Consider the following 26,664-nt stretch of genomic DNA (forward strand, 5'->3'; position numbering starts at 1 on the left):
TAAGTAGAATTTTTTTCCCTTGGGATGAGAAGTTTTAAGATCTACTCTCTTAGGAACTTTCAAATATACAATTCATTATTATTAACTATACTTACCCTGTTGTATATTATATCCCCATGACTTATTTATCTTATAACTGGAAGTTTTTACCTTTGATCGTCTTCATCCATTTCACCCACCCCCACTGCCTCTGAATCACCAGTGTGTTCTAAGAGTTATTTTTTAATTTATTGTTTATTATTTATTATTTACTGTTTAAGATTCCACATAATGTGAGTGAGATCATAGTATTATTTTTCCAAAAGACATAATGTCTTCAAGATCCACCACCTTGTTGCAAATGGCATGATTTCATTCTTTTTTATAGCTAAATAATATTCCACTGTGTATATACACCACATGTTCTTTATTTATTTATCCATAGGTAGACAGTTAGGTTGCTTTTATGTCTTGGCTATTGTAAATAATGCTGCAGTGAACATGGGATGCGTATGTCTTTCTGAGTTAGAGCTTTCATTCCCTTTGGATAAATACCCATAAGTAAAATTTCTGGGTCATGCGGCAGTTTTATTTTGAATTTTTTGAGGAACCACTGTGCTGCTTTCCACAGTGGTTGCACAGATTTACAATCCCACAGACACTGCACAGGATTCCCTTTTTTTCACATCTTTGCCAACGCTTCTTATTTTTTGTCCTTTTTATAATAGCCATTCTTAACAGGTGTAAGGTGATCTCATTGTGGTTTTGATAAGCATTTCCATGATGATTGGTGGTGTTGAGTATGTTTTCATGTCCCTTTTGGCCAAATGTATGTCTTCTTTGGAAAAATATTAACTAAGAACCTCTGCCCCTTTTTTAGTTGAATTATTTGTTTTTTGCTATTTTTGTATAAGTTGTTTATATATTTTGGATATTAGCCCCTTCTCAGATATATGATTTGCAAATATTTTCTCCCATTCAGTAGATTTCTTTTTTATTTTATTGATGGTTTCCTTTATCGCGCAGAAGCTTTTTAGTGTTACGTAGTCTCACTTGTTCATTTTTGCTTATGTTGCCTTTGCTTTTGATGTCTAGTCAAAAAAACATCACCAAAACTTTTGTCAAGATGCTTTACTGGCAGTGTTTTCTTCTAGGAGATTTATGGTTTCAGGTTTTACATTCAAGTCTTTATTCCATTTTGAGTTAATTTTTGTGTGTGGTATAAGATACTTGTCCAGTTTCATTCCTGGACATGTGTCTGTCCAGTTTTCCCAAAACTATTTATTAAAGAGACTGTTCTTTTCCTACTGTATATTCTTGGCTTGGTTTTTTGTAAATCAATTGACTATATATTTATGAGTTTAATTCTAGGCTGTCTGTTCTGTTCCATTGACCTATGTGATTTTCTTTTTTATTCCAGCACCGTATTATTTTGATTACTGTAGCTTTCAGTATGATTTGAAGTTAGGAAGTGTGGTGCCTCCAGCTTTGTTCTTCTTTCTCAAGATTGTTTAGCCTATTTGGGTTTTTTTGGTAGTTTTATACAAATTTTAAGATTGTTTTATTCATGTGAAAACTGCCACTGAAATTTTGATACAGATTGTGTTGAATCTGTAGATTGCTTTAGGTAATATTAACATTTTAACAATATTAATTATTATAATCCATGAGCACAGAATATCTTTTAATTTATTTATGTATTCTCCTATTTCTTTTCAAAATGTCTTATAGTGTTTTCAGTGTACAGATCTTTCTCCTCCTCGGTTATGTGTATTCCTAGCTTTTTTTTCTTTTTTGATATAATTGTAAGTGGGATTGTTTTCTTAATTTCTCTTTCTGATATTTCATTACTAATGTATAGAAAGATAACATGATTCTGTGTATTGATCTTGTATCTGCAGTGTTACTGACTTTGTTTATTAGTTGTAATAGTTTTTGTGGAGTATTTAGGGTTTTCTATATACAGGCATACTTCATTTTATTGAGTATCACTTTACTGCACTTCACAGATACTGCATTTTTTACAAATTGAAGATTTGTAGTAACCTTGCATTGTCAGATGATGAGGTATTTTACTTAAAATATGTACATTGGTTTTTTTTTTTTTAGAGATAATGCTTTGCATACTTATTAGATTATATAGTGTAGTGTAAACACTTTCATATGTACTGAGAAACCAGAAAAATTTTGTGACCTGCTTTATTGCAATATTTGCTTTACTGCTGTGTTGTGGAACCAAATCTGCAGAATCTCTGAGGTATGCCTATATAATTACATGTCATCTGTACATGATGACAGTTTTACTTTTTCCCTTCCAATTTGGATGGCTTTTATTTTTCCTTCTTGTCTAATTGCCCTGACTAGGACTTGTAGCATCCAGTACTACGTTGAGTAAAAGTGACGGGTGTAGGCATCCTTGTCTTATCGCTGCTCTTTGGGGAAAAGGTTTTATATTTTCCCTGTTGAGAATGATGTTAGCTGTGGGCTTGTCATATATGACCTAATAAATTATGTTGAGGTGCATTCTCTCTATACCCAGTTTGTTGAGAGTTTTAATCATAAATGGATGTTGAATTTTGTCAAATGCTTTTTCTGCATCTATTGAGATGATCGTATGATTTTTTTTATCCTTTATTTTGTTAATGTGGAGTGTCATGTTAATTGATTCGACCCCTTAATTTTTTTTTTGAAAAGTTAAATTAGTTTTTTTATTTGGTAGCAGTCTAACATGTGACTGTTAGCTCTGACATAAAGATGTGGAAGGCTGGAGAATTCAGGGCAAAACCCAATAATGCCTTTCTCCTTTGCCAGAGATCTCCCCAGGAAGTTTGCTATGCGTATGTTTCTTAGCTGAGTCATTACTAATCCTGCTTCATAGATGGAAACTTTACATTAAAAGACACTGAAGCCATCTACTTTTCCCTCCAGAAGACGTTTTGAATTATTCCAGAAGGCTTTGTCTGCCCTGGAGAACTTCCAGAATGCATGGGGCTGGAGCCTCCAGTATATCCCGTTGCTACCCTGGTGGCCACTGCCACTGGGGATTTCCACAGTCTCCTGGCTTTGGGAGCTGCAATGTCTATGACAATCAACAGTGATTTGTCTTCCATAAAAATCTTTTTCTTTTTATTTAACTGCTGAACCTAGAATTTTATTTCCTTTTCTCCTTCCTCCCTCAATTACATATTTAGTTATGATACAATAATTACAAGGGAAAGTTTCCCTGCCTATTTCACTGTCACTTCTAGGTACACACTTACTTCGTTTTACACATTGTGTTTATTCTTAGAGGAGTTTCCAGCCAACCAGGTAAATATTTTTCACCTAAACTTTGCTAATGTGGGTTGTGTGATCATGTGCACATGAAATACAGAGAGGGATAACTCAGGGTGAGGGGAAGGAAGAAAAGGAGGATAATTTTTTTATATAAAAAAATTTTAAAGAGTCTTCTTATTACAAAGGGATTTTTACTGAATGAAGTATATATGTTTGTATAGTAGTTACAGATGCCTAGTAAATTTTGGTTTACCCCAGATACCATTTGGATAATTAGAAATTCTGTTTTTCCATACTAATGAGAAAGTTGCCATTTGGGGAAATACTGAATTTTAGAAGATATTTAATGTTTTTTCTTTTTCCATGTAATTCATGGAAAATGGACATTTGTATTTAAAGTTTTATTATTAATAATATTTCAGATAAAGAGTCTGCCAGATACCAAATTTTGGAGTGGATTGAAGAACCTGAAACTTCTGTATCTTCATGACAATGGGTTTGCAAAGTTAAAGAATGTATGTATGTTATCTGCCTGTCCAAGCCTCATTGCCCTCACTTTGTTTGATTGTCCAGTAAGCCTTAAAAAAGGATATAGACATGTTCTTGTCAACAGTATATGGCCTCTCAAAGCACTGGATCATCATGTGATTTCTGATGAAGAAATAATTCAGAACTGGCATCTTCCTGAAAGGTTTAAAACATGTAACTACCGACTTTTCTTTAACTTCTGCCCAGCTTTGAAAAAGGTAATTGGCTTCATTAGGGTTTCATTTTAAATAAATTTATAAAAGTAAAATTTTAGCTTCTGTATGGAGACAAGCATTTGACAAAATTTAACATCCATTCATTGTATTAAAAAATACTTAGATAAGTAAGTACAGAGGGATCTTCCTCTTTTTTATAGAGAACATCAGCATAAAACCTACAGCTAACATTCTGTTTAATGGTGAAAGACTGAATGCTTTCTCCCTAAGATTGGGAAAAAAGCAAAGCTGCTTGCTCTCAATTCTCTTGTCAAAATACTGCTGGAAAGTCTAGCTAGTGCAATAAGGTAAGATAAGAAAAAGAAAAAACTTACAGATAGGAAAAGAAGAAATAAAGCTCTCTATTTGCACATGAAATAATCACCTTTGTGAAAAATCCCAAAGAATCTACCAAAAAAATCTCTTAGAACTAAAAAGTGAGCTTGGCAAGGCCGCAGGATGCCAGGCAAACAGCAACAACAAAAATCAATCATATTTCTGTATACCAGCAATGAATGTATAGTCATCAAAACTAAATACATAGTATCATTTATAGTCACTCAAAAAATGAAATACTTAGATGTAAATCTAATAAAAGATGCACAGAACTAGTATTCTGATTACTGTAAGATACTGATGAAAACATTAAAGATCTAAGTAAGTGAAAAGACATAGCATATTCGTGAATTAGAAGACTCAGCATAATAAAGATCTCAATTCTTCCCAAAATGATACCCAGATTTAATGCAATTTGTATCAAAATCTTGCAAGATCTTCTATAGATACAGACAAGATTAGTATAAGCTTTTTATGAAAAAGTAAAGGAACTAGAATGCTAAAACTGTTCTGAAAACTCATGAAGTGAAAAAAAATCAGTTTACCTACCTTTGAGACTTAACCTAGCTACAGTAATCAAGACTAAATGTTATTGGTGAGACACATACACATAGATCAATGGAACAGAGTAGAAAACCTAAAAATAGGTACACAGCATATGTCCAGCTGAATTTTGACAAAGGTGTAAAAGTAATCTGATGGGGATATAGCATTTTCAATAAATGTTGCTTGGAGCAATTGGCCATACACACACATAAACACACACAGGTGAGCCTCAGTGTAAGTTTCACAACTCATAAAAATTGACTCAAAATGAATTTTGGAGTTAAATGTAGAGCTTTAAATGATAAAACTTTTAGAAAAATAAAATTGAAGGAAATCTTTGGGATCTAGAATGAGGCAAAGAGAGTGGACACTTTAAGCATAGTCTTTAGAAGGAAGAAATGATAAAGTAAACTTCATCAAAATTTTTTAAAAATATGCTCTGTAGAAGACTCTGTTAAGTGAAAGAAAAGATAAGCTCAGAGTCATGGAAATTATTTGGAAGTGAATAATTTAAAAATGATAGTAGGTACTTTGGTGGAATTTTGTGTTTGGGTTTTTCCTCTTGTATTTACTTTTCTTCTCTTCTAAAAGCTTTTATAGTGTTTTATTATGATGACTCTAAATTTTATTTTAAGTTATTTAACGTTACTTGATTCAGATCACTTTTTTCTTTAATTTAAGAAATTGTAGTGTGTTCCAAAAGTGTTTACTAAGTGATCATTAGAAATACTGATTTAAAATAATACAAAATCCTCCGAGCTAGCGTGGGGAGTTTCACATTGAGAGTCACTATTTTGTGTGACTATTAAAGTGAACGTATTACAGATATAATAGACTTTCTGATGGATTAGAAAGGTGAAAACTGCCTGTGTTTTTTATATTTGAAATAAATACTTGTGGGATTAGTACGATTTAAATTTTTCAAATATGCTTTGAAAATGTGTGCCAAATTAGGACATTATGATGGAAAAAAAATCACAAGTGGAGTAGAAAAACAAAGATTTTAGGGACTAGATATTTAAAGAAAATCATGGGAAAAAAAGAAAGAAAAAATTAAATAAGTGCAAATATATTTAGAATATAAAATTAATTGGGACTCTCTTTGTGTAATTATGTAGTCTGAATAGAACATAGCTTTAGAATTTTTTATACTACCCTTCCTGTTAGAACACAGAGCACTCATTTCCATATAGGTCTTATTACAAAAGTCCCTACTGTTCTTTTGAAATGCCTCATTATACTTTATTCTAGGATTAGCAATAACCCTATTTTCGTTCCAGGGTTACAATAGCGAGTGTAGAGTATCAGTATTTCATTATTTTACCATCTGTTTTGTTGATTCTTGGTAGTTTTCTGCCTAAGCATATGCTGTTCTTTGTCAAACTTTTACTATAATCCTTCAATTCCTTTTATTGGATTGGAAATATTGGTACTAATTATCTTTTATAGTTAATTTATTAATTTCATTATTTTACATTGTGTTAATTTGGATAAGTTCCTTAGTAAATTGCTGTAGACTAATTTTGTAAGTATCAGATAAGGTAGGGTATATAGAAGTCCTGTGTAAACATTAAAACACCGTATCATGTTAGGTATTACTGTAAAACTGTTGACAGTTAACTTTGCTTGGGTGACTTAAATGTTTTAGCCACTGTTAGAAGTGCTTTACAAATATTTTCTCACAACAACTCAATAAGGTTATCTCTTTTTTACAGATAGTGAACAGGGGCAGATGGGTTACTTACCCTAGATCACCTAACTAGCAAGCAGTAGAACTAGAATTTAACCCCAGGCAGTTTTTCTCTAGAGCCATTACTCCTCTGGTGGAGGGAATGCATTACTTTCCCTTAGAGGATACATCTGTTTGTCTTCAGATGTCGAATGGCTTATGGCATTTGTACAAGTTGGCAGTGATATCTTTATTGGTATTTTACAAGATAATTGTTTTAGGACATAAAGCTTAAGTGTTGTCTAGTGGTTACTTGTTCTCTGGCAGGAACACTAACCCTGTCCATAGCTGATGATTATTCTGTTTACCTCTTTAAAGAGAGGAATTATTCATACCTTAGTGAGAAGTAGCACTCTGCTACAGTGTGGGCTTGATGTTTCTCTGCTTGTGAAAACTGTAGCATCTGGTTGGGACCACTTAAACCTAATCATCTAAATTCCCTCCTATGGTCTTCTCTCTCACTTCTTATTTATACACTCAACCTCTCTGCCCCCAAACTACTGTAGGTCGGGAAAAATTTTGTTACTCTAAACACAGACACAATACATATACATACCCACACGTATACTCCCGCCACATACCATGAGCCCAAATGCAGTGAACAACAACAACAACAAAACAAGGTTAAAGGAAATCATACCTGTACTAGAAACCTGTAAATGAAGAACTTTAAACAAAATAATATTCATAGAAATGCTTCTAGACTCAGTGAAGATTTTTGATATAATGAAGATAAGACTGAATCAAAAGTAGAAACTAGGTCAACCTGACTTTAAGCTATTATTCCTGATACATAAAACAAAATGACAGACACTAGAGAGAATTCTGAAAATCCCCCTTTTTGTCAAGGGTAATAGTGGACCAGGTGACAGCGTCCTTTGCTACAGATCACAGGATACATTTCAAGGAGAGGCCCTAGACCAGCAGGATTACAGTCGCAAACTGGTATGTCTCAGGACTCATCTGTGACAGGACAGTCAGGAGCTTCAGAAAGGCTTATCTCAGCCACATAACTTAAGTGAAGTAGTTGACAAGCTAGTGCAAAAACCTCACTATGAGAAAGCTAACCTTTGACAGAATGAATTCACCAAATTGATAAAAAAATACCTGAAAATGATGAGAAAAATATATAAGACATGGAGATAAGTTCCAGGATATCTACTATAGGTGAATAGGAATTATAAGGAGAGAAAATAAAGCAAATTAAGGAGAAGCAACAATCAAAGAAGTAATGAAAAAAATATTATGTATCTAAGTATGAGACAAAATCTGTGAAAGAACGACATGTTTTCTTTAAAAATCTTTGAAGTTCAGCTCTTGTCATGGAAAAAAGTTAAAAGTATTTATATTTCAGATGAAATTTTTGAATATGAGAAATCATTAGGGAAGTAGAGATGCTGGCAAGTGTATAGCACGTGAAGCAGGGTGAACAGCATTTGCAAAGGCACAGAGGTAGTGCTTGGCACAATCAAATGACAAGAAGTAATTTGGTGTTTAGTGTTCCTGGAGTTTAGAAAACATGTTTAGGTATGTCAGTTGATTCTGGAGACAATAATAAGATTAATATACCAAGGGTGCTATGTGTGATACTAAGAAGTTAGGATGGTATTTTGCAAGGTCTGGGGAAAATATTTAAGGGTTTACATGACCTGATTTTCATTCTAGAAAAATAATCCTCTGTTCTAATTTTGGAGTGGAGGGAAATTAAGGAGGAGTCTATAATTTGGCCCTAGTTTATAAGAGCTGATTTAATAAATTGGTAGAGGGTATATATTATAGGGAACAGATTGAAGAGATATTTATTTGATAGAATTTAGTGATTTGTTGGGTAGAAAGGGGAAGAGAGAAAGAGGAATGTGAGCCTATTACTTGGTTGACAAGGTAGAGAATAATTTTAACAACTTGTGCATCTAATACAGTATTAAGTGTGGAGTGAGGATGCTTTCAAATGGGTGAAATAATTACGTTTTTGACATGTAAGTTGATAGATGGAAGTAGAAGTTCATTTTATAGGTTTGTCATCTAAGAGATAATTCTTGCCAGAATATATAACTATGGCTAATCAGCATATGTGAGATATTGTAGATGTGGCAAGGAAGGTGATCATTCAAGGAGACTTAGCAAAGAGGTGAAAAAGGAAGAGAACCTAAATTATACTATATTTAAATGGTTTCCAGAAGAAGAGGAACCAGGAAAACAGAAATAAAAATCAAAAAGGTGAAAAACATTAGTGTATTATTACAGCCAAACAAGAGTTGAGTTACTGGACCAGACTGACATTGCCAAATCAAACTTGGAGACCAAATATGACAGTGTGTAAGTAGCTGTTACTTACGGAAGTAATAAATAGTTAATTGATACTTGAGTGCCAGTAACAGACTAGATAGTTTACTTAGTGGTAGAGATATGGAAAAAAGAAAAAGTTGTTAAACTTAGTGAGTTTATGTTGCAGTGGGAAAGATAGACCAATAATTGCACTATGGCATAAGCTTGTCAAATAAAAATGCAGGTAAGGATATAGTAAGGAGAGACTTTAATTTGAAAGGATTATTACCAGGGAGGGAAAAAGGGGAATTGAAATAGGCAAAAGGACACCATTGCCTTAGGGAGAATGCTCTAATCCTTAAGATCTGCAAACATCTTAAAGGTTAGGCAAAAAGGATTTTTCTTTTATAGAAGGGAGTAAACAGACTAGAAAGACCTAGTTTGGCCAAGCAGGATGAAGGCAATTGGCATGATCTGACAACAGATCGAGAATATTTTATGCTGAGAGTAGACTATTTCAGGATGGGCTGTTAAGGAAAGGCTGCATGCTAGGTCAGTCTGAAGGGGGGCCAGAGTTCAGGGTACTAGGTAAAGAAAAGAACCTTAACTAAAGATGGTTAACAAATGTTTTGTTCTGATTGTTCAGTGGGGAAAAAGCAGTTCAACTAATCATTAATAGGCAAAGAATGGGAATTTAGAGTCTGTGTCAGGGCCTTGTCAAAGATAAACGAGAGGGGCATCCTTGGGTAAATCTAAGTAATTTGGCAGATGGGTTCTTCTTTTCAGTAAACCATTCCTGAAACAAAGGGATAAGGAGATTTCCTAACTTTCAATGTTCCCCTGGTTCACAGGGCTCAGGTAAAATTCAATATTGTCAAGTGTGACAAAAAAGTTATTATACAGGATAATATTGTAGAAGGATATTGAACTCAGATCAATGTGAAAAAGGTTTTTTTGGAGGAAAGAGCTGAGCTTCGAAAAGACTAAGACAGTGGGACAAGTAATTGAGAAGGGTCAAGAAACTGGAATGACATCTATAAAAAGCATTGAGATTTGATTATCAGGTAATTTTCAGAAATGCAAATGGTTAAATATTGCTAAAGTGGAAGGTATTATATATATGGTGAAGGGAGATGACTTTAAGAAGGTAAGAAGGACCTAGAGCAGGGATTTTGCATTCCAAGTCAAGAAATTTGTAGTTGATCTTTCAATGGTGTACCAGTGAAGTATATTAAGAAAGGATGCCATATGATAAGATTTGCATTTTGAAAAGTTTGCTCTAGCAATACTGCGTAATGTGGTTTGGAGGGAGTAGGGAATAGGGATTATTTCAGATATCAGGGCATTTTTAGATGTTAGAGAAATGATAAGGACATACAATAAAGCAATGGTAGAGAACAGAAGAAGAGGGAGAGGTCAGATGTTTCGGATGTTGAATATGCTGGATCTAGCAACATTTGGGTATGAAGAAGCATGAGAGAAAGAGAGCCTGGCTTGGTTTAGGGTTTGTGGGTTAGGTTAGAGTGGGCAGAAGCACATTCACTAAGAGCATATGAGAAAGCAGGTTAGGGAGAAAGACTCATGTTTGGGCAAGTCGAGTTTACAAGCATACTTCATTTTACTATGCTTCACTTTATTTTACTTCGCAGATAATGCATTGATCACATATTGAAGCTTTGTGGCAACCATGTTTTGAGCAAGTCTGTAAGTGCCATTTTTTTCAACAGCATTTACTGACTTCATGTCTCTGTTGCATTTTGGTAATTCTCACAATACTTCAAACTTTTTCATTATTTTATTTGTTACGAGGAGTTGTGATCAGTGGTTTTTGATGTTACTATTGTACAAAGATTACAGCTCAGAAGACTCAGATTATGATTAGCAATTAGCAATTTTTAGAAATAAAGTATTTTTTTACATTAAAGTGTGTAGTTTTTTAAGGCATAGTACTATTGCACACTTTATAGACTACATTGTAGTGTAAACATAATTTTTATATACACTGGGAAGCCAAAAAATGGAGAAAATCTTTACAGTGTCACATTAAGCAGGGTATAGATAGGTCTTTAAAAAGTCCAGAATTAAACAAGAGTTATAGAACACTAGGAGGAGTGGTGTACAGAGGCCAAGGGAAGTGTTTCGAGGAGGAATGTCCAATGATAATTTTGTAAGGAAAGTATTAGGTAAGGTGGTAGGGGTAGAAGTCAGTGGAATGAAATACAGAAAGGGAAAAGGTGGGGGCAGCAAATGTGGAATTCTGTTTTCAAGAATTTGGGCTCTTAATAAAAGTTAGATACAAAGGATGGAGGGTTGGGTTGTGTGTGATTATTTGTGTGTATGTATTTTACAGATGGGTGAGACTACATCATATTTATAGGTAAAGGACAGGGACATTAGTGGGGAAGTAACTGAAAACAGGGATATGATGGAGAGCCACCTTGGATGGGAAAAGAGATACCTCTCATTTTAATATTGAGTGCAGTATAGATATGAATATAGTTAGATGGGAATATAGTTAAATGTAGGGAATGAAGGAGAATTAGTTGATGAAGTTCAGACTCGATAGCCCTATTTTCTCTGTGAAAAGAAAGCAAGATGTTTCGGGGGGTCTTTAGTGAAAAGACTTGAGTATGGAGAATAGTACTGAAGGTTTGTAATAGCTCCTGTTGGAATGGGAAGCAAGCCAGGGGGCAAGTAAAGAATTTGATAATTAGCGATAAATATTTACAGGAATAAATCTGAAATCTTACGAATCTATACTTTGTGATTTTTATTTCCTAGCAGTACATAGATGATTAAGTGTATGAGCAGAAAAGTTATATATACACATATATATATATATATATTTTTTTTAACATAATATGTTTGGTAGTTTTCAGAGTAGGTGTCTTACAGACAATATAAATATTAGGCTTTTAATGTGTAATCCTTACATTCAAAACATAACTAAAGTGGCTTTATTTCTAATCAGTCAAATAAACAATAGGATATGGGGAGTCTGTGATCCCAAATCTAAAAATTCAAAGGAACAATAATCTTGGAGATAATTTATTTAAAGTCAGTACAGAATATCTTTCCTCATAGGAATGTGCTGTGTTCCAAAAAAAAGTGTCCAACATTCTAGTTAAGATGTAGTAGAATTTTGAATTGCTGTTCATTGTTCTGTAAATCTAACATACCTCAGTTTCCTGTATGGTGATCCGCAAAATATTTTTAGAATTTCATTGGATGTCTGTTCATGCCACTACCTTTCAGCGATACATGATTATGGGCAAAATTTTATACCTATGATAACAGATTGGGTGAAGAATCTAGAATGGAGAAAGTTATCCTCGTTGATCTTGCATTTTGTGTAGAGAATTGAAATTACTTGGTACTACTAATTCTTGATCTTCTGGTATAATAAAAATAGATAAGAAAATGTATTTATTATTTAACTGTTACATCCATAAGGCACCTGTGAATGTTTTAATAGTTTATACTGTCAGACTACCAAGTTAAAATGTCTTTTGGAAATACTTTCATGAACAATAAATATTAAATATATTTTCTTTATATAGGGATCAGCCTATGAAGATGAAATTAATAATATCAAACATATTATTTCAAAAATTAATGAAATTCTGGCTCATAACTCACCAGTTTTGATTGTTCAAAGATGGATACGTGGTTTCTTAGTTAGAAAAAAAATGAGGTATGTTTTATTTTCTTCACTGTTTGAATATTAAAAGATGATAAAACATTGATAAAAAGACATTTCTCTAATAATATGTAGTTTTGTATTTCCTATCAAAATGGCATTTTATAGGGTATTTAATCTAGTTTTAAGGAAAACATCAGACTCTCTAGTAACATAATATTAGCATAATTAAAACTGATTCTCTTGTTTTTCCTTTTAAATTGACCATATAAATAACTAGTCAATAAAGCTTTTATTGATCATTGAGTAATTTTGACAGTTTTTTAAAATTTAACTTTAAGAACATTAGTCAAGAATGTGTATTGAATTTCTCTCATGTAAGGAGATGTAATAGAAATATGTCATGTACTATATAATAGGATACCATAGGAATACAAACCATGAGAGAGAGAGAGAGATAGATGAATAGATTTTGTGTTGTTTGAATGTGAAGATAATTTTTCCAAAACATCTGCTACCACATCAATCTACATGATCTTTTGATTAGTTGCTTTTTCTTCTCTCTTGTTCCTTGCATTCCTTTCCAGTAGCTGATATTTTACAGATAGAGGAAAACTTTTCCTATAAGTATCTCTCAACATTGTACTTGGGGAGATAAGATACTCTGTCATCTATCTGTATTAGTCATGCAAAACATCAAACATATGTAAAATTAAATAAACTTTCTCATACAGCTTATTCTCAGGTGCTAAATGATATAGTTCAGAAGATAGAAGTAGAACTGTAGGTACGATTAAATAGATTTGGAGTTGGGCAATATACATCCCCGGAGAAAGAAAGATTAGGAAGTTTCACTGAAATAATATTCAACATTCTGTGGCAGAGAGAATGTTCTTCTGTTTAGCCTGCATGTGCCAAATCATAGATGGCAATAGCCCTGGTAAAGAGAGGTAAGTATGAGGGATAAGTGTAAAACTTACCGTAGTATAGTGCCTGCAGCATCTGAGGGTGAGGTTCCGTATACTTTTAAAGCCAAGTCAAGTGTGAAAGAGAGTGGATTAATCAGTGGGGAAAAGTAAAATGATTTGGAATAAAAGATGTGAAAAGAATCAGGCAATTGCTAACAGATACATGTTTACTTAAAATATTATTTTTATCTCATGTATTCCACTTAAATTTAGTATGCATTTTATATGAAATAGACATATTTTAAAGGAACTTGTCTTTAGTTTATGTCCCTGAGATTGAGTTTTTCTCTCAAGGCACATAGCACCTGGCAAATGTGGATATTATATTCTTATTAGCAGCTTAATAATAATAAAATCATTATTATTGTTGTTATATCTTGTGCTCTCTGCATTATTCGATTTGTGAGAAATTTACTCTTTCCTTGGATTTCTTACTTGCTTCTAATTACAGTTACAACAGCAGGCACAGATTTAATCTTTCAAAAATGTAAATCTAATTTTATTCACCAACTTGAAATCCTCCAGTTGCTCCCAGTTTACTTAGAGCAAACTGTTGGGATATTTACCCCTTCAAGGTGCATCACATACTTTAATTATCATAAACACTTACAATTCTGTATTGTGGTTATCTGTATAATTATTTATGTCTCCAAATGTAACGCTTATTCTGTATTTGTCTGAATACAGCAGAGTTTTTGAGTTTGTCCTGTATTTTCCATTTTCAAGATGAAGCATTAAGAATTTAAACTTGGTTGAGTGGTTGGGATGTGTACCCAGTGGCAGACAGCTATTATGTGTTGGACATTTGTGGTCATTTATAGAGATGAAACTGTATATGTTAAATCTATGAATGTCAGATTCCTTTGTTTAACATATCCCAAATTCTGTGTTCTTTTTACTTTTCTTTTTATAGCCCTGGAAACAGCAATTTTCCAAAGAACCCTAGTCTTTTTAGTATGTAATGGTGTGTAGGAACCAAGATCTTGGGACTAAATGTGTTCACTGCTACTGGAGTGTAATGGTTCCTAGGCTAGTTCAGCAGACAGAATAGAAAATGGATTATTTTTCCTATTATGAATTCATATTGATACCTCTAATGCTAATCCAATGTTGAAGGTTATTCACTGCCTTCTTTTTTCTACATTGTACTTTCCTTCTACCATGTGAATTCTGGTGGCCAACTTTATCAATAATTTTACGTACGTAGCTTAATCCTAATAGATACAAAATAGTTTCGGGATTGCTATACATAAACTAATATCAACAACAAACATTTAATGAGATTAAATTGTGTTGCAGGATTTTTTGTTTTTAGACTGGAGATATATAGTTAAAAATAAAATTGTTGCATGGGTACTTAGTTTAATCGGAATATCGTAGTTCCTCATCTGTTGATTTTATTTCTTTTTAATTTTTAAAATCTTTCTTGTTTTAATCTTCTATTTTTTCTTGGGTTATTTTCTGTTCTGTTCATTACAATTGTGTTCCTTCTAGCTCAGTATTTATTTGTAAAATGAGTTTTAAAATTCTGATTTGGAGTTCTGTGATTGCATTTCTAATTTGTCTAATTCTAGTTTATGTGGTCTTGTATGCCCTTTATCATTTTCTTGGTACCTTTTAGTTCATTAAAAAAAAAAAGAAATTATTTTATTTTAGTGCAGTTTAAGTTACACAGCAAAATTAAGCAAACAGTACAGAGATTTCCATTATACTTCCAGCCCCTACCCATGCATGGCCTCCCCTCTTAGAAACATCCCCCACTAGAGTGGTACATTTTTGTTTTTAATTGATGAGCTTACATTGGCACATCATAATCACCAAAGTCCATAGTTTACATTACAGTAAACTCTTGGTATTGAACATTCTGTGGGTTTGGGCAGATGTATAATAATGACATATAACCATCACTATGGAACCATTGTTTATTTTCACTGCCCCTCCAAATCCTCAGTCCTCTGCTTATTCATTCCTCTGACCCTGGCAATCACTGATCTTTTTATTGTCTCCATAGTTTTGCCTATTTCAGAATGTTTTATAGTTAGAATCAACAGTATGTAGCTTTTACAGATTGGTTTCTGTCACTTAGTTGCATGGATGTAAGATTCTCCCATGTATTTTCTTGGGTTGATAAGCTCATTTTTTTTAGAGCTGGAAAGTATTACGTTGTCTGGATGTATCAGTTTCTTTATTTATTTGCCTATTGAAGGACATTTTGGTTACTTCCAAATTTTAGCAGTTGTGAATAGAGCTGCTGTAAACATCCAGGTGCAGATTTTTGTGTGGATATGTTTTCAGCACTTTTAGATAAATACCAAGGAGCATAATTGCTGATACGTATGGTAAGAATTTGTTTAGTTTTATAAGAAACTACCAAACTGTCTTCCACAGTGGTTATATCATTTGCATACCCACCAGCAATGAATGAGAGTTCCTGTTGCTCCACACCCTCAACAGCAAATTTGGGTATTATTATTCCAAATTTTGGCCATTCTAATAGATGTGTAGTATTTTCTTATTGTTGATTTGATTTGTATTTCACTGATAATATAATGTGAAACATCTTTGCATATGCTTATTTACCATCTGTATACCTTTTTGGTGCGGTGTCAGGGCATTTGGCCCTTTTTAAAATTGGGTTCTTTGTTTTCTTATTGTTGAGTTTTAAGGGCTCTTTGTATGTTTTAGATAACAGTCCTTTTTTAGGTGTGTCTTTTGCAAATAATTTCTCCTAGTTTGTAGCTCATCTTCTCATTCTCCTAACTTTGTTTTTGCAGAGTAGAAGTTTTTAATTTTAATAAAGCCAAGTTTATCAATTCTTTCTTTGTAGGTTATAGCTTTGGTGTTCTATCTAAAAAGTCATCACCATACCCAAGGTCATCTAGGTTTTCTCCTAGATGTTACCTTATCTTTCAGGAGTTTTATAGTTTTGCATTTTACATTTAGGTCATTTTGACATAATTTTCATGAAGGGAATAAGTTCTATCTCTAGATTTTCTCTTTCTTTCTTTCTTTTTTGGCACACGGATATCTCAGCATCATTGGTTGAAAATATTGTCTTTGCTCCATTGTACCTTTGCTCCTTTGTCAAAGATCAGTTGACTGTATTTATGTGTATTTTTGAGTTCTCTATTATGTTTTATTTATACATATACATTTTATTGAAGTATAGTCAGTTTACAATGTTGTGTCAATTTCTGGTGTACAGCACAATTCTTCAGTAATACATGAACATACATATATTTGCTTTCATATTCTTTTTCACCAATAAGTTACTACAAGATCTTAAATATAGTTCCCTGTGCTATTCAGGATAAACTTGTTGTTTATCAGATTTTATGAGAATCCTACTGTATTTCGAAGTGAGAGACACTCTGCCAGAGTTCAGTAGGTGTTCTGTGCCATTCAGTGGGCTTGTAGATATAATTCTTAGTGTATTTGTGGGAGAGGGCAAGCTGTGAGTCTCTCTATTCCACCATCTTGGCTCAACCCCTATTGTGTTTTGTTTATCTGTCTATTCTTTTGTCAATACCATACTGTCTTGATTACTATAGCTTTATAGAAATCTTGAAATTGGGCATTATCTCAGTCGTGTACTTTATTTTTTTTCCCTTCAATATTATGTTAGCTATTCTGGGTATTTTACCTCTCATTTGAAACTTTAGAATCAGTTCGTCAATATCCACACAGTAACTTGCTGATATTTTGATTGGTCTTGCATTGAATTTATATATAAGTTGGGAAGAACTGACATCTTGTCTTTACCAAATCTTTCACCTATGAACATCGAATAGCTCTTATCTATTTAGTATTTCTTTGATTTTCTTCATCAGAGTTTTGTATGTAGTTTTCCTTAAATAGATCTTGTATATATTTTGTTAGATTTGTATGTAAATATTTCATTTTGGGGGGTGCTAATGTACATGGTATTGTTTTTTTAACTTTTTCATTGCTGGCATTTAGGAAAATCATTGACTTTTGTGTCTTAACTTTGTATCTTACAACATCGCTGTAATGGCTTATTAGTGCCAGGAGGTTTTTTCTTTTTTTGGTCAGTTCTTTCATATTTTCTAAATAGTCAATCATGTCATTTGTAAACAGACTTTTTTTCCCTTTCCTTCCTAATCTGTATAGATTTAATTTCCTTTTCTTGTTTTACTTCATTAGCTAGAACTTCCCATACAGTGATGAATAGGAGTAGTGACATTTTTGCCTTGGACCTCATTTTAGTGGGAGAGTTTCTAGTTTATCACAATTAGGTATAATGTTAGCTGTAGATTTTTGGTAAATATTTTTTTTTATCAAGTTGAGGAAATTCTCTTCAATTCCTAGTTTTCTGAGAGTTTCTGTAATGAATAGGTGTTGGATTTTGTCAAATGATTTGTTTCTATACCTATTGATAAGATTATGTGATTTTTCTTTTTTAGCCTATTGATGTGATGGATTACATTAATTGATTTCTGAATGTTTAACCACTCTTGAATACCAGGGATAAACCTCTTTTGTTTATGGAGTATGGTTCTTTTTATATATTGTTGGATTTGATTTGTCAATATTTTGTTCAAGATTTTTACACCTATATTATGTAGTTTTCTTTTTGTTTAATATCATCGTCTAGTTTTCATATTGGTGTAGATGGCCTCATAGAATGAGATAGGAAGTATTCCCTTTGCTTCTATCCTCTGAAATAGATTGTAGAGAATTCATATAATTTCTCTCTAAATTTTAGTAGAATTCACCAATGAGGCCTTTTAGGCCTGGTGCTTTATGTTTTGTAAAGTTATTGATTTGATTTCTTTAATAGATATTGCCTTATTAAGTTAGTCTCTTTATTCTTTTGTGAGTTGTGGCAGATTGTGTCTTTCCAGGAATTTGTCCGTTTCATCTAGGTTATAAAAAATCTGTGGGCTTAGAGTTGTTCATAGTACTACTTTATTATCCTTTTAATACCTGTCAGACTTGTGGTGTTGTCCCTTGTCTCATTTCTGGTATGAATCATTTGTATTCTCTGTCTTTCTCTCTTTTTTAAATTAGTTACCCTGGCTGGAGGTTTATCAATTTTATTGATTTTTTCAAAGAACCAGCTTTTAATTTTATGCATATTCTCTATTAATTTCCTGTTTTCAATTTCATTGCTTTCTGCTCTAATTTTTATTATTTTATTGTACTTTGGGTTTAATTTGCTTTTCTTTTCCTAGTTTCCTAAGGTGGAAGTTGAAGTTATTGCTTTTACATCTTTCTTCTTATATGCATTAAATGCTATACATTTCTCTTTAAGTACTGCCTTTTCTGCATCCAACAGACTTTGTTAGGTTGTATTTTCATTTCAGTTAGTTCAAAATATTTTAAAATTTCTCGAGGTTTTTTTTTTTGACCCATACATTATTAAATGACTATAACTCAATTAAAAACATGTTTAAAAAGAAAAAAAATGTATTGTCTAACCTCCATGTATTTTGAGATTTTTCGGCTATCTTTCTGTTATTAATGTTTAGTTTCATTCTGTTGTGTTCTGAGGCAGATGTTGTATTATTCTATTTTTAAGTTGGTTAAGGTGCATTTTTGGCCTAGAATATGGTCTGTTTTGCTGAATGTTACATGTACGCCTAAGATGAATATTCTACTATTATTGGATGGAATTGTCTGTAGATGTCAATTATATCCAGTTGATTGATGGTACTGTATACTTCAACTATGTCTTTTACTGATTTTCTGCCTGCTAGATGTTTATTTCAGATAGATGGTTGTTCAAGTCTTCAGTTATAGTAGATTCATCCATTTCCCTTTGCAGTTCTGTTAGTTTTTGCCTCACTTAGTTTCACACTCTTGTTACTGGGTATATACACATTTAGGATTGTTATCTTACTGGAAAACTCTATTAGTATGTAATACTTTTCTTAATCTTTGAAGACTTTCTTTGAAGTTTTTTCTGTCTGAAATGAATATAGCTACTGCTGCTTTCTTTTGATTAGTGTTAGCATGGTATAAATTTCTTCATCATTCTACTTTTAATCTATATGTGTCTTTATATTTTAAATGGTTTTCTAGCAGACAACATGTAGTTGGGCTTTTCTAAAAAATACACTGACAGTTTCTGCCTTCATTTATTTTTTGGTAAGTCAAAAATCATCAATTTATTTTTTTTGGAGTATGACACATACATACAGAAAAGGAATAATTACAAATGTATAGCTTGTTAATTTTTATAAAGTGAACACATAAGGGAATCACAACATTAATTTAGAAAAAGTATGAGTCTCTGTCATGTCTTTGCCCCTTTATTCCCCATTGTAAAGCTAATCATTTTGACTGTATTCAATCAGAACCAGATTCCTTTTGCCTGTTTTGAACAGTATATAAAAAGAAACATAAATATACATATATGTATATACTCCTTTATATTTGATTTCTTTTTCTCAGCATTAGGCACACCATATTGCAGTGTGTGGCAGTAGTTTGTTCCTTTTCATTGCTTCAATGTATTTATCCAGTTCACTCTTGATGGACATTGGGTTGTTTCCCACTAATGCCTGTTATGAATAGTATAATGTCATGAATATTGTTCCGTATGTCTTTCAGGATGCATAGGCACACATTCTTGTTGGGAATTTACATAGGGATGGAATCATTGTATCATAATGATTATACATATATATATTCAGCTATATATATATATATTCAGCTTTAACACTGATTGCTCTCAAGAGTTTCCCAGAGTTGTTCTAGTTCATATTTTTGCAAGAAATGTGTTAACATTGCAATGGCTCTAAATCCTCACCCACACATGATAGTGTGTACTTCATTTTAGCAATTCTGGTGGGTGATATATCATTGTAGATTTAACTTGTGTTTTCCTGGTGGTGGATGATGAACCTTTTTGTATATTTGTTGGCCATTGGATGTTGTCTTTTGTGAAGGACCTGTTCAAGTCTTTGGCTATTTTAAAAATTGGGTTTCATAAAAATGATTTATAGAAATTCTTCATGTATTTGATACCAGATATAAATCTTTTTTTTTTAGATGGATCCAAATATCTATCTATCTACCTACCTACCTACCTACCTATCTATCACAATTGTCTCCTGCCACTCTGTGACTTATCTTTCTGAGGTGATTATATTTTATTCTTCAGTTTGTTAATGTAGTATATCACATAGTTTGATTTGCAGATATCGAGCCATCATTGCATTCCTGGGATAAATCCCACTTGATCATAGTATATGATCCTTTTAACGTATAGTTGACTTTGGTTTCCGAAAGTTTAGTTGAGGATTTTGTATTTGTGTTCATCAGTGATATTGGCCTGTAATTTTCCTTTTTTTTATGGTGTACTTGTCTGGTTTTGATATCAGGGTGATACTGGTCTTGTAGAATTATTTCAGAAGCATTCTTTCCACTTCAGTTTTTTGGAATAGTTTGAGAAGAGTAAGTATTAACCCTTCTTTAAATGTTTAATAGACTTCATCTGTGAAGCCACTGGGTCTTGGACTTCTGGATATTGGAAGTTCTTTTTTCTTAATGATTTGGTTTCATTACTGGTAATTAATCAGTTCATATGTTCTATTTCTTTCTTACTCAGTTAGGAGAATATACATTTCTAGGAAATTACCCATTTCTTCTAGGTTGTTCTCTTTACTTGTGTATAATTGCTTGAGGTGAGGTAATGTTTTGTGATCCTTTTTATTTCTGGGGTTGTTGGTTGTAACTTCTCTTTCATTCATGATTTTATTTAGGCTCTTTCACTTTTTTTCTTGATGAGACTGGCTGAAAATTTGTCAGTTTTATTTATCTTTTTGAAGAACCAGCTCTTAGTTCATTGATCTTCTCTGTTGTCTTTTTAGTCTCTATTTCATTTATTTCCAATCTGATCTGATTGTTTCTTTTCTGCTGCTACCTTTGGGTTTTGCTTATTCTTTTTTCCAGGTGTAAACTTAGATTGTTTACTTGAGGTTTTTCTTGTTTCCTGACTTGGCTTGTATTGCTAAAAACTTTTCTCTTAAGATTACTTTTGCTGAATGCCATAGATATTGGATTATTGTGTTTTCGTTTTCATTTGTCTCTAGGTATTTTTGATTTTCTCTAATTTCTTCAGTGACGCATTGGTTGTTTAGTAGCATATTGTTTAGCTTCCACGTGTTTGTTTTTTATATTTTTTTTTCTTATAGTTGATTTGTAGTTTCATACCTTTGTGATCAGGAAAGATGCTTGATATGATTTTACTCTTCTTAAATTTACTGAGACTCCTTTGTAGCCTAACATGTGATCTATCCTGAAGAATATTTCACATGCACTTGAAAAGAATGTGTAAACTGTTGCTTTTGGTTGTAATGTTTTATATCTATCTATATCTGTATCTATATCTGTATCTCCAAATGGTCTAGTATGTCCTTTAAGGCTAATGTTTCCTTGTTGCTTTTTTGTCTGGATGATTTGCCACTGATGTATGTGGGTTGTTACAGTTCCCTACAGTTATTGTGCTATTGTCAATTTCTCCATTATGCTTGTTAAAAATACTTTATGTAGTTAGGTGCTCATATGTTGGGTGCAAGAGGATATAATGAGTGTTGGATTGATCCCTTTATCATTATGCAATGTCCTTCTTTATCTTTTGTTACAGTCTTTGTTTTAAAGTCTATTTTGTTTGATACAAGTATTGCTACTCTAGCTTTCTTTTCATTTTCATTTGCATGGAATAACTTTTTCCATCTTCTCATTTTTAGTCTGTGTGTGTCTTCAGATCTGAAGTGAGTCTCTTGTAGGTAGCATATAGATGGCTCTTGTTTTTTTTATTCATTCAGCCACTCTTTCTTTTGATTGGAGCATTTAGTCCATTTATATTTAAAGCAGTTATTGATAGGTATGTACTTATTTCCATTTTGTTAGTTGTTTTTTTTGGTTTTGGCTGTTCCGTAGTACCTTTTTGTCTCTTTCTTCTTTGCTCTCTTCCCTTATGATTTAATGACTTAAATCTTTATAGTTATGTTTGGATTCCTTTATCTTATGTTGTGTGTGAATTTATTACAAGTTTTTTGTGGTTACCATGTGATTCATATATAGCAAACTGTATACGTGATTTTTTTAAGTTGATGATCTCTTATAAGTTCAAACAAATTCTAGCAACCTTGTATTTTTACTCCATTATGTTCAATGTTTTTACATCATATTTTATATCTTTTTGTTTTGTGTATCCCTTAATCTCTTAATCTGGATATAGATCATTTCACTACTTTGCTTTTTTAACTTTCCTACTAGCTTTGTAAATGCTTAATCTACTACTTTTCCTGCATGCTTGCCTTTACCAATGACGTTTTTCCTTCCATAAGTTTTATATTTTTAGTTTTGATTTTTTTCCTTAGATAAGTCTCTTTAACATTTCTTATAAAGCTCGTTTAATATGGCTGAACTCTTTTAGCTTTTGCTTGTGTGTAAAACTCTTTAATTCTCCTTCAGATCTGAATGATAGCCTTGACAGGTAGAGTATTATTGGTTATAGATTTTTTTTTCCATCACTTTGACTATATTGTGCTACCTCCTTCTGACCTGCAAAGTTTTTGCTAAAAAGTCAACTAAGTCTTGTGGGAGTTCCCTTGTGCATCACTAGTTGCTTTTCTCTTGCTGCTTTTTGGATTATCTCTTCATTTTTAATTTTAGCAGTTTCAACTATAGGGTATCTTGGTATGGACCTCCTTGGGTTCACATTATGTGAGACTATATGCAATTCCTAGATCTGGATGTCTATTTCATTTCCCAGGCTAGGGAAGTTTTCAACTGTTATTAATTTATTTTTTCAAATACATTCTCTACCCCTTTCTCTCTCTTTCTTTTCCTTCTGGAAATCTTATAATGCAAATGTTAGTATGTTTGATTTTTCCCAGTAGTCTCTTAACTCTCCTCACTTTTTAAAGCTTTTTTCCCCCCTGTTTAGCTTAGGTGATTTCCACTATTCTTTCAGTTTGCTACTCTGTTCCTCTGTGTCACCTGACCTACTGTTGATTTCTTTTAGTGTATTTTTTCTTTTAGTTATTGTATTTTTTCCATTCTGTTTGGTTTTGTTGTTGTTAGCTCTGTTTGGTTCACATCTATGTTTTTTCTAATTCTTTGTCAACATTCTCACTGTGTTCATCCATTCTTTTTTAAAGTTTGTTGAGCATCTTATGATCATTATCTTGAACTCTTTATTGAGTCAATTGCTTTTTTCCACTTCACTTTATATTTTATTTGAGGTTTTGTCTTGTCCTTTTGTTTGGAATATATTCTTCTGTCTCCTCATTTTGCCTAATTCTCTGTGTTTATTTCTGTTTATTAGGTAGGTTGGATACATTTTTCTGATCTTAAGAGAAGTGGCCTTATGTAAGAGACACCCTGAAGGGCCTAGCAGCACACTCTCCTTTGGTCACCAGAGCTATATGCTCTAGGGATGTCCCCTATGTGGGTTGCATGGGCCCTTCTGCTGTGGCAGGACTGACTACTTTGGGTAGACTGGTAGGTGGGGCTGGCCCCTATGCTAATAGGCTAGAGGGAGGACTTCATAATGGTACTTTCCAGTGCTAATGTCATTGTGGTAGAATGAGCTCCTCAAAATGACTGCTATGTGTCTATGTGCTCATGGGGAATCCCATTGCCTCCTGCCTCCCTGGGATAGACTTCATGGTCAGTAAGTAAGTGGGTCTGACCCAGGCTCCTTTCAAGTTATTGCCTTTACATGGGCACTCAGAGAAATGCAAAATTTTGTACACACCTTTAAGCAACAAAGTCTCTGTTTCTTATAGCCTTCCAGCTCTCTCATACACAAGCCCCACTGGCCTTCAAAACCAGACATTCTGGGGAGTCTGATGTGGAGCTCAGACCCCTCACTCCTTGGGACAAATTCTGCAATTGTGATTATCCTCCTCTTTGTGGGTCACCTACCCAGGGGTGAGGGTCTTGATTGTATTGCATCTCCACCTCTTCTACTTATGTTATTGTAGTTATTTCTTTATATCTTTAGTTGTAGAAAATCTTTTCTACTAGACTTTAGGTCACTGTCACAGATAGCTGCTCTATAAATAATTGTAATTTTGATATGCCTATGGTAGAAGGTGAGCTATCCTACTCTGCTATCTTGGTCACACTGTGCAACCTCTTTTTTGATTGTTTGTTTTGAATATGTGTTTATGTGTATGTCTGTGTCTGCCTGTAGTTTCTGAAAATATGACAATGGCTTACGTTCTATCTTTTTTTGGTCCCCAGCATTCCCTTTTTAATGTAGACTCTTTTTTTCCCTCTCTTTTTCTCTGTTGTTTCTGTGTCACTCAATTTTGATTCTACCTCCATGAGTTTGTCTGTTTTGGGCTCTGACCTAAAGAAAAGCATTGGCAAGTTAGTTTTGTTTCAATTTTGTTGTCTAGTTGTTTTATTTGTTTTCATATGGGAACCTGGGTAGATTTAAAACCTACATCACTGCCATGATTATTATTTTAGGGTGCCCTCACAAAACAAGAGTCTACCAGCATCATTCACAGCTATTTCTAATAAGCTAAATTTCTGTGACTTCCATATTTTAGATAATATATATTAGCTGATTTTATCTCTTAAAATATAAAAGAATTGCAGAAATGAACAACTGAAAAAAATCTAGGCCAGACCAGTGGGGAACCCCCCTGAGAGAAAGCTGAACATTGGAGGAATCTGCATGAGGCAGAAATGGGCCAGCACTATTACAATACCCTGATGTGCTCAGTCATTGATTGGGAATAGCCTTGGCAAAAGTGTAGTGATGGATCCACAGAGGTGGCAGCTGGGGCTGTCAATCAGCTACACTCCTCATAGCGGGGTCCCTTCAAGGAGATCTGAGCAATGCACTTTTATGCCTGTCATATACTACGTACTAAGGGTACATGAAAGTAAAGGTGTGAATTATCTCTAAAAAGAAAACTTCTAAACATTACTGATAGAACAAGACCAAAATAAATATAAAGATACTGTCATTTTATGATATTGAATGAATCAAATAGTAAATATGTCGGTTCTTTCTAAATTCATTCACATCTTAGTGTATTCCTAAAAAAAGTCTAGCAGTTTTTCTTTAATAACACATGCTTTAAAAAATAATATTGTGTTGACATTTCAGTTTGCCTCTGCTTATTCTCAAAATCCCATTATACTGATAGTATGAAGATTTAGAAAGGCAGAAGGCAAGAGAAGGGCAGAGAGAGAGAGAGAGCAACAAAATTTTGGAAACTGGGGAGCAGATTTGCATGTATAACTGACTTTGGAGATCTTAGAGACATATAGCTAGAGATTAGCAAACTATGGCCTTTAGGATAGCTAGCTGATTTTGTAAATATGTTGTACAGTAAATATGTTGTAAATATGTTGCACAGCCACACCCATTCTTTTATGTATTGTGTCTATCATTGTGCTTTTAAGCTACAATGGAAAAACTGAATAGTTGGGACAGAGATTGTAGTACCCAGAAACCTAAAATATTTACAATCTGTATTTGGCTTTTTAAGAAAAAGTTTTCCAGCTTCTGCTATAGCCTATCTGATGGTATCAGAAGCCCAAGAGTAAGGCTGATTCAAACTGCAGAACCCAAGGATGATTAGAAATTAAAAATGCTAGGAACCACTATACATGCTGCTGTGTAGGAGCATTTCTTGAGTCTCTGTTTTAGATTCAGTTAAACTCCTATTTTATTCTAAACTGAGATATTTAATGTTTTGTTTTAGACATGAAGTATACCCAAGGATCACTTGTTATTGTTTAATGCCTCTGAAATTATAGACTGAAACAAAGTAAAGGAATGCAGATAAGATAGTTTAGGGGGCTTTTTTGTCCTCTCATACTTGAAATATATTTTTATGAGGATTCTAATTTTAGACTGAGATATTTTCCTTTAGCTCATTGAATAAAATTTTCACTCTTTTGGGCTTTCATTGTTGCTGTTGAAAAGTAAATTATCAGGTTAATTATTCCTTTATAGATTATCTGTCTTTTCTCTTGTTTTTTTTAAATCTTGGATCTGTTTGTTTTCTGAAGATGTTTACTATGACAGTTCTAAGAATCAGTTTATTTTTATTATCCAACCTGAGATTTGCTAGGCTTCAAGCATCTAGGAATTGGTTTCTCCTTTATCAGTTCTGGATAATTTCCAGTCATCATCTTATTGATAATCTCTCCAAAACATTTTTGCTATGTTCCCCA

At 33.1% G+C, this 26,664-nt stretch overlaps 1 protein-coding gene across 1 annotated transcript in view; it reads left to right on the plus strand.

The window, feature by feature from the left end:
- The window catches only part of LRRIQ3 (leucine rich repeats and IQ motif containing 3), a 131,991-nt gene that overhangs the window by 10,891 nt on the left and 94,436 nt on the right, over positions 1-26,664 (plus strand). Inside the window, exons 3-4 of the mRNA XM_010989079.3 lie at positions 3,678-4,001; positions 12,435-12,568. Coding sequence (XP_010987381.1) covers positions 3,678-4,001; positions 12,435-12,568 — 458 coding nt within the window. The remainder of the gene's footprint in view (positions 1-3,677; positions 4,002-12,434; positions 12,569-26,664) is intronic.

Source organism: Camelus dromedarius, chromosome 14 (genome assembly GCF_036321535.1).
Source record: "Camelus dromedarius isolate mCamDro1 chromosome 14, mCamDro1.pat, whole genome shotgun sequence".
NCBI lineage: Eukaryota > Metazoa > Chordata > Mammalia > Artiodactyla > Camelidae > Camelus > Camelus dromedarius.